The 10,000-nt window shown below is 34.3% G+C and overlaps 1 protein-coding gene across 2 annotated transcripts in view; it reads right to left on the bottom strand.

Annotated features, from left to right (window-relative positions):
* The window catches only part of arhgap9 (Rho GTPase activating protein 9), a 40,099-nt gene that overhangs the window by 16,342 nt on the left and 13,757 nt on the right, over window positions 1–10,000 (bottom strand). For both annotated transcript variants that reach the window (XM_042759046.1, XM_042759045.1), the window contains exons 2-6: window positions 9,444–9,875; window positions 7,915–8,198; window positions 5,020–5,247; window positions 3,175–3,249; window positions 891–947 (exon numbers count right to left, since the gene is read on the bottom strand). In XM_042759046.1, the coding sequence (XP_042614980.1) occupies window positions 891–947; window positions 3,175–3,249; window positions 5,020–5,247; window positions 7,915–8,198; window positions 9,444–9,798 (999 nt within the window). In that variant the 5' untranslated portion in view covers window positions 9,799–9,875. The remainder of the gene's footprint in view (window positions 1–890; window positions 948–3,174; window positions 3,250–5,019; window positions 5,248–7,914; window positions 8,199–9,443; window positions 9,876–10,000) is intronic.

A 10,000-nucleotide genomic window follows, 5' to 3' on the forward strand; every position in this document is an offset into this window, starting at 1 on the left:
GATTAATCGTGATTTTTAAAAAAAATATTTAATCGTTTCCCAGCACTACATTAAATACATTGTTAGTGTAAACATAAAGTACTTCTGGTTGTTTTGATAGCGCATTAAGAAGAATAGGATTAAATATTTATTTTATCTTGAAAATGTTAGAATTAACTCTTTCCCCACCATTGACGAGTTATCTCGTCATTTAGAAGATGACGCTTCCCCGCAAAGACGAGTTTTTACATCTTTCCGTGTTTTCACTGTTATACACTCGGGGGCGCTATTACACATCTTCTGAACGAGTACAAAACCTCACGAATAAAAATACACGTGAACAGGACGAAGTAACGAGCGATCTCTCATGTAAACAGATGCTTATTAAAAATAATACGATCAATAGACAATGCAATAGACAGCATATAAATGAAAACTGCATGATGTTACGGAGTAAAATAATGATTCAGGAAGTGGTACATGTCTGTGCAAGCTTTGGAGGTGTTGATGGAAAGGATTTACTAGATTTATGCTTTATTTATCGTACTTAATATATTATCCAGATGTAGTTTTTGATTTTTCTCACCTTTTTGCTCAAAACTATACATTTTTATGAAACCTACCTGTATTCAAGTGTTCATAAAAAAAGAATGCTTTAAGCTAGAATAAAACTGGTTGTTTTGTTTAAAAGTAGAGGCTCTGGTGTATTGCATATTCAGATATTCATACAGCAAAATATACTGGAGGCCATCAAATTTTAGTGAAAATCGCTGGCGGTGGCTGGCAACTTTTTTTCAAAAATGCTGGCGGGGAAAGAGTTAAGTGAAACTGGAACATAGATAGATAGTTAGATAGATAGATAGATAGATAGATAGATAGATAGTAAGATAGATAGATAGATAGATATATACCTGGCTCACCTGCCAGCCGTTGGCATCATGGGTAATGTAGGAGAGGTCAGGCGAGAGCTGAAAGAGAAGGGGAACCTGTTGATTTGAGAAAGTTCACAGACGGCAGTCAATGGAAGAAACAGTCAGACAGAAACCAGCCGTTTGAGATCAGCAGAGCAGCTGGAAACTAGACCACAAGTGGGACGCAAAACGGTTTACCAAAGCTCTCCGTACAAAACACACTGATACTCACTTCAGAAACAATCAGAGACACATTCAATATAACAATGCTATCTGTGTGAATATCAGTTCTGTCAGATGTGAAACTCTGCGTTTCTTCCTCTTCGAGGATGACTTACGGAGCCGCAGATCTCCCGTAATCCAGCGAGAGCCGTGTTTAATCCGGCGTCTTCATAAAGGCACCGGCTCATCTGTCTATCAGCTCAATGCAAACTCAACTTCCTCTGCACAGGAGGAAGATGCCAGCATCGAACCGTTTGTGTCGATAAGGAAGTTGGGTCGAGAAGGGTGTGAAAGTCAACTTCACACGTGTATGAGGGAAGCTCTTCTTTAACTGACAGACTCCGTCATCTGTGGCTTCATTCACACAGTTCTGATCAAACGCGCTTCTGTTACGAACCAGACGAACTAGAATGCAGATATACTATCAATATTCCATTTAATCCTTCTGGCCGCTGTAGCAAGTCTTGATATTTACTATCTGGTTTGTCGTTACGTTTACAGGCAAGTTTGAGAAGCGGATTGACTTCGGTTTAGCCGTTCACACTGAAGCTGAAATTTACAGTGAGTTTGCTCGCTGTATGAACAGAGCTGGAAATTCACTACGAGGAAACATAAACTGGACATTTGACATGAACACCATCAATGACTAATGACCAATCAGATCCCTGAGAGCAGAACATAGGAGCAACTGTACGGTCAGAGAAAAAATAAAGACCAAGAATAAAACTATCAAATTAAATCTTTCAGGACACAATAGAAATTGACACAATCTGTTTTATCTGCTTATTTTTGTATTATGTTACTATTATAGTATTTATAAATATTTTTAGTCACTTTTATTTTCATTTTTACATTCATTTATTTAAATTGAAAAATATATATATTTTTAATATTTTATGCTTTTTTATAAAACATAAAATTTGTAATTATATTTTATATAAATATGTATATTTATATATATATTTGTTTATATTTTCAGTTTTCATTTTAATTTTTTAAATTGCAATCATTTATTTCGATTTAAATCTATTTTATTAAATGTTTAAACTTTTGCAATATATATATATTATATTTTCAGCTTTCATTTAGATTTTTACATTTTAATAATTTATTTCGATTTAAATCTCTATTATAAATTTTTATTTTTTGTAATTTTGTTACATGCTTTTTTCATTTATTTATTTATTTGTCCTTTTAGTACTTCAACTTGATCTTATTGTATACATATTTTATATAAATATATATATTTATATATATATATTTGTTTATATTTTCAGTTTTCATTATTTTTTTTAAATTGCAATCATTTATTTAGATTTAAATCTAATTTATTAAATGTTTACATTTTTGCAATATATATATATATATATATATATATATATATATATATATATATATATTATATTATATTTTCAGCTTTCATTTTGATTTTTACATTTTAATAATTAATTTCGATTTAAATCTCTATTTTAAATTTTTTTTTTTTTGTAATTTTGTTACATGCTTTTTTCATTTATTTATTTATTTATTTATTTGTCCTTTTAGTACTTCAACTTGATCTTATTTTATACCAGTTAGCTGCCAATGTCACATTTATAATTTCCATTTAATTTCACGTTTTTCATCTAATACTTAAATTTTATTTTAGCTTAATTTCAATTCATGAAATTGATATTTAATAATTTAAGTTAATAGTAACACTGGTCTGCTGTCGTGTGAACAGGACAGTCACCCCAGTAGATAAGTACGATCGTCAATCCCAAAAATCTGTTAGTAGAGATTTAATAAATAAGTGTAATCCCTTTTTTCATTTGGCCGTGTTTTCTCTTCTAATCCGTGACATGAGCAGATTCTCCCGCAACGGCCACAACAGTTTCCAGTGTGCCTCTAATGCTCTTTGTTCATATAATCTCTCCGTCTGACTATTAGTTATGGACTTCCTATTGACAGTAGATCATTAGATAGATGATCTACGTTCATACAGCATAACATCATGCAAACATAATCACCTGCAAACACACACACACACACACACACACACACACACACACACACACTGTACCCTGTGCATTGAGCTGCTTCCTGAGTTCTTTAATGGGAGCGACAGGTGCCTGATGTCACGCTGAACCGCCCCGACCTAAAAACACACCAGACAGAGAGAGAGAGAGAGAGAGAGAGAGAGAGAGAGAGAGAGAGAGAGAGAGAGAGAGAGAGAGAGAGAGAGAGACGCGCAGGTGCATTAGAAACGGGCTGCGTGACTGGTCAGAATTTATAGGGCCTTGAGCAAATAAATTTTTTAATCTCATTAACTGCATTATTTGTGGGTTAATTAATCAGATTCATCAATTTGGGCTGAGAAATTACCCCGAAACATGATTTAAAGTCATTATTGTGTGAGAAAAGCATTGAAATTACATTACAAAAAGTAGATTTAGAAATAAATATTTTAATTGAGCATTGCTTAAATAGTGATAATATATATATATATATATAATATATATATATATATATATATATATATATATTTTTTTTTTTTTATGAATATTGAAATATGAAATGATACTGTAAATATAAAACTAAAAGCTTCAGTAGGTGGTGGCTTAATGAGTGAGTTATTGAATCATTCCGTCAACTGATTTGTTCAAGCAGCCAATTCATTCAGAAATAAAGCGAGTGACTCTGTATGAATGAATCGCTGAATCATTGACTCACTCGATTCATTCAAACGGCTAATTCTCTCGGATATAAAGCAAGTGACTCTGTATGAATGAGTCGCTGAATCATTGACTCACTTGATTCGTTCAAACGGCTAATTCGCTCAGATATAAAGCAAGTGACTCTGTATGAATGAGTCGCTGAATCATTGACTCACTCGATTCGTTCAAACAGCTAATTCGCTCAGATATAAAGCAAGTGACTCTGTATGAATGAGTCGCTGAATCACTGACTCACTTGATTCTTTCAAACGGCTAATTCGCTCAGATATAAAGCAAGTGACTCTGTATGAATGAGTCGCTGAATCATTGACTCACTCGATTCGTTCAAACGGCTAATTTGCTCGGATATAAAGCAAGTGACTCTGTATGAATGAGTCGCTGAATCATTGACTCACTCGATTCATTCAAACGGCTAATTCACTCGGATATAAAGCAAGTGACTCTGTATGAATGAGTCACTGAATCATTGACTCACTCGATTCATTCAAACGGCTAATTCGTTCGGATATAAAGCAAGTGACTCTGTATGAATGAGTCATGAATCACTGACTCACTTGATTTGTTCAAACGGCTAATTCATTCAGATATAAAGCAAATGACTCTGTATGAATGAATCACTGAATCACAGACTCACTCGATTCATTCAAACGGCTAATTCATTCAGATATAAAGCAAGTGACTCTGTATGAATGAATCACTGAATCATTGACTCACTCGATTCATTCAAACGGCTAATTGCTTCAGATATAAAGCAAGTGATTCTGTATGAATGAGTCACTGAATCACTGACTCTCTCGATTAGCTCAAAACGACTCATTCAGTAATGAATCACCGCTGTGTGTTGATCAGAGACACACAACTGTTCTGCTGTGGCTTTGGAAACATTTTTGTTTTTCGAAATTGAGCAAAAACAGACAATACTGTGAACCATAGTATTTATTGAACTGTGTATAAAATTAATATTCCATTTGCGATCATGCAGATATTGGTTAAAAACAGCTGGTGTGATATTGATAAACTCATATGATAGAAATATAAGAGTGTCATTTGTTTTTTGCCCTCATATCTTGAATTTTAGGCTCATATAAATGAATTCTAACCGGCTTCATCACACAGTCTGGACTGACACATGATTGGATGTCTCTGATTGGTCCACAGTCATTAGTTCTGGAATCTGATTGGCTGCTCACCTTGTTTTGGTTTGCGTTGCCCTCGCGGGCTCTGCGCGGAGGTTTCCACGAGCGCTCCTCGGTCACGGTGTTGACGTAGTAAAAGCGTCCGGTGCCGGGGTCGCGGTACTGCTCCCACAGCTGCAGCGTCTGCAGGGGCCGTTGACCCGGCAACGGCTTGGGAGGCTCCGCCCACCGCTTCCCCTGCTCTGACAGAGAACTCTGGGAAATGTAGGCGGATGATGACATCTGAGGACAGAAACATTTGAGGGATTAGACAGAAATATGATGCATATTTTACTGCGAATGCAACACACATTTATATTATAACATTTATTAATATTTAAATACTTATATTTTTGAATTGGATTTTATTTTTATATATTTTTTAATTTTAGTAATTTTAAGTGCTAGATTTTTAAACATTTCTATATCGTTTTAATTTATTTCAGTTAAAGTTTGTAATTATAGCATTTAGTATTATTTAGTATCATTTCAGTTATTTCTATTTTTTAAGTTTTTCATGTAATATACTCTTTGTAATTATAGCATTTAGTTACACTCATCATTTTTAATAGTTTTAGTTTTTCTTATTTCTGTTTTAGTTTTAGTAATTTTAGTACTTTAGTTTTATAATATATTATTTAATTTTTTTAGTTACAAAAAAATACTTTTTAAATAGTTTTAGTTTCAGTTTTCTTATTTCAGTTTTAGTTTGTTATTTTAGTACTTTAACAATAAGTTTTAAGATGTTCATGCAGATTCAAATCATCAAAAAATATTTTTAACAGTTTTAAAAGCTCTTATTTCAGTTTCAATTTTAGTCATTTTTTTACTTCCAATTTTATATTTTATTTTATTTTCATGCAGTTTTTAATTGTCAAAAAATTTTTTTTCAAAAGTTTTAGTTTCAGTTTTCTTATTTCAGTTTTAGATTTGGTCATTTTAGTACTTAATTTCAGTTTTCAAATTTCTTTTTTTTTTTTTTTAGTTTTTCATTTTCATATTTTATATTTTAGTTCAGCTTTATTATCAACAATTATTTTAAATAGTTACTTTTTCTCACTTCAGTTTTAGTTGTAGTAATTTTAGCACTTCAACTTATTTTTCAGTTTAATATTACTTCATTTTTCATTTATTTCAGCTTCAATTACTAACAAACAATTTGTAATAGTTTTAGTTAATAACAACACAACGATGCATGAAATCAATCTCAGAGTGAAAAGTTCAACCTCAGCGCTGATATAATTCTGCTTTCAAAACATTGTTTTGTTTCAGCGACACACACCGAGCTCATCATGGGATTTAAAACCTGTTTAAAAAGCAATTACTGCATTTCTTTTTAGTTCGTGCAATCATGATTTCTTATGCAATCCTCTAATTTGTGTATGTGAGACTAATTAGTGCGTATGCAAGATTATCCATGTTTAATGGTGGACAGAGGTGAACTTACGAGTGCATTTTAGGACTAAAAGTGAGCATTGTGTGTCAGTGTGGTTACAGACGTACATGCACTTAGTAAAAAAACAGCTTAAAGCCACAACTGTCGAGAGGAAGTGGCCTAAAACACAGTCAGACACGACAATATGAACAATACAGAGCGAGAGAAGGGATAAAAACCATTAGAAGCCACTGAACAATAAAACAGCTGAATGCAAAAGGTTTGCTGATGTCACTGAGTGCACTTAAAAGCTCTGAGTGATGGATTAGGGTGCGTTGAATCTGAGGTGAGAACGCTGTAGATCTGGATTATATAACTCATCTCTGTGATGCCATATGGCCACAAGAGCGGGACGAGCGTCATGCCACAGACATACAGCAGGTGTCTCTCTCTCTGACATTCGTTTGAAGCTCAAAGGTTGATGCCATGCTGCAGGAGAAACGGTTGAAATGAAGCCTTCAGCTTTTTCCACTGAGTGTGTATCTGAGCGTTTGAGAGCGTGGAAACACTGCTTTATTACTCTCAAACGCTGAAATTAATCACTGAGAATCAACAGAGTTAAACTAATGCATGAGACATATTAAATAATAGTCAGAGAAATCTTTTTTTTGTTTGATGCAACAGTTTATTTATCTTTAGATGATCTGGAAATTATTTTGCACATGCATCGTTTTTAATGCATCATGCATCATGAAGAAATCAACTGTAATCAGAACAATAACCATCTAAACATGGCCAAAATCACCAACATTTATTAGAAGTGGCCAAATTATGCTGCACAGTATTTGATATCGATGCTTGGTTTGTTATTAGGATCACAAAAATGTTTAAAAGTTTTTTTTTTTAAGCAATATTTTAACCCTTGAAAAAAATGTTATGCTTCCACCATAAACAGATTAATGCTGATTCTAATCAATCTGAATAAATGCATTCTGAAAGTGATTTTATCGTTTAAATAAAAACTTATTTTGAATATTTGTTTAGTCAGCATATTAAATCTAATTTAACGTTCATGCTTTTTAACGGAATAAATGTAATTGTTTTCAAAATGATCAGATTAATGCTGATTTAAATAATTGAAAATATTAATTTATTATTTAAATAAAAAAAATTAAAAAATGGTTTATATATATATATATATGCATTTTGAAAATAAAATAAAAACCAATTCAATAATTACAATAAAAAAAGAAACAAGAAACTAAATTTTGACGTAGAAAGACAGAAATGATATTTTCTTGTAAAACATACACTAGTAATCTTTGTTTTATTTACACTTTCGATCAGAGCGTTTGGTGAGAAATGAGTATCTTGTGACCTGAATGTGTCTGTAATCCCTGATTATTGAGATTTAAGACACGAGGGAACCGGAAACAGACAGTCAAACAGTCAGAGAGAAAGGGAAAAGAGCTTATTCGTGTAATAATGAGAGATTATAAGCATCAGTATGATATGATGATTCCCGGCGGTGTTACCTGGATGTGTCCCTGCGTGTGTCTGCGCGTGGCTGCGTTCATGTCCCACTGGCTGAAGGATTTGGTCGGGTCTGAGTCCTGGTATGGGTTCTGGGGCAGGCTGCTGGAGCTCTGGCTGCGGGCGATCGGGACGCCGGGAACCGAGAGGTGACCCGAGGGCGCGGCGGAGGAACCGGAGAGCGGTAACGTCGGGAAACGTCCTCGCGCCGAGACTCTGTGGTTGTCCATCAAGGCACTGCTGCAGCTGAGATTCTCCATGGAACGACAGAACTGCTTATCAGGCACTGAGAGGAACCACAGACAAAACAGGCGAAAGAGACCTTAAAGACACACGTCATCCAAAAATGAAACGGAGAAAAAAAAAACTTCAGGAGATCTCTACCGTTTATTACACTGAAATACAAACTTAAAATATCAAGAGGATGAATTAGACCTTAAAGAGACAGTTCCCTCGTGAACTCAAAATATAGGTTCTTTTGTACTTTTCAGATGCATTTTTGAGAGAATTTTACCAACACTAATACTGTTCTTGTTATTGAAGTTTAACGCCGTTATTTCTGTAGCACGTTAAAATCATTGCAATATTTATGACATTGCTTAAGGAAAAATATTGTGTTCATATTTGTACAATTACATTTATACATTTAAATAAATTCTATATTTATTTATATTCTATATAATATTTATATAGTAAATATTTGCACACTGATATTTAATTTTAAACCATTAAATACATTTAAATATTTATATTTAAGATTTATATTTATAATATTACATAGTAAAGTTTTTTTTTTTAATTTGAACTTTATATTGGCAGCAAAATAATTAATAAAGTGCAGACTCCTAGTCAAATTAACTACTTTTATGGTGCTGATTGATGACAGAATTTATCATTTTTGGATGAACTTTGTGTATAAATGTTCAATTCAATTCCATTCAAGTTTATTTGTATAGCGCTTTTTACAATAAAAATAGTTGCAAAAGCAACTTTACAGAAAATTAAGTTTCTACAATATTTAGTAGGGTTTACAATATTTACATAAATAAACAGATAACTACCATTTAAAGGTTTTAGGTCAGTATGACTAATATGATTCTTTTAAAAGAAATTAATACTCTTATTCATCAAGGATGCATTAAATTGATCAAAAGTGACAGTAAAGACATTTAAAAAGTTACGAAAGATTTCTATCTCAACTAAACGCTGTTCTTTTGAACTTTCTGTTCATCTGTGAATCCTGAAAAATAAAATGCATCACGGTTTCCACAAAAATATTAATGTTTTCAACATCGCTAATAATCAGAATGATTTCTGAAGGATCATGTGACTCTGAAGACTGGAGAAATTCAGAGCAATATTCACACAGAAAACAGCATTCTAATAATATTTCACTGTTTTTACTGTACTTCTGACCAAATAAATGCCTCCTCAGTGAGCAGAAGAGACTTCTTTCAAAAATGAAAAAAAATAATAGTGACCCCAAACTTGAATGGTAGTGAATTTCTAAAAGCAAGTGCACGAGATCTACCCGAGCCGTGCGTGTGCATACAGGGTGTGACGGAGCCTCGTGGGATCATCTTGAAGCTCTCTGATGCTGATTGGCTGGAGGGCAGCGAGGGGCGGAACTGGCTGACCGGCAGCTCAATGACGTACGTCGCTGGCACATATATGGGTTTGACCTTCGCGCCGACCCCGATCCTCCGCGCCTGCCACCAGTCCGCATTGGTCTTCTTCAGCAGCAGAAAGCGCTCGCCCTCGTGTATGGAGACCAGACGGCCGTCGGTGGCGCGGTACGAGTAATCATACTGAGCCTCCAGAACCACGGTACTGCTCAGCCTGGACCCCGAGATCACGGTTCCACGGCGCCAGCTTCCCGACAGCATGCTTCCTCTCAGAGACACACGGAGGGTGATCGTTGGACACAGACACCGCTGGAGCGAGACGACACGAGTGCCATGATCTGAAACAGAAAGCCTTGTTACACTCGCAATATAATATACTGCTATTATACCAGTAATCACAGAACTGTAGCATTGCATCAGTGTCTCAGCAGTGAATGGGTGCCGTCAGAATGAGAGTCCAAAC

The sequence above is a fragment of the Cyprinus carpio genome, chromosome A6 (genome assembly GCF_018340385.1).
Source record: "Cyprinus carpio isolate SPL01 chromosome A6, ASM1834038v1, whole genome shotgun sequence".
Lineage (NCBI taxonomy): Eukaryota > Metazoa > Chordata > Actinopteri > Cypriniformes > Cyprinidae > Cyprinus > Cyprinus carpio.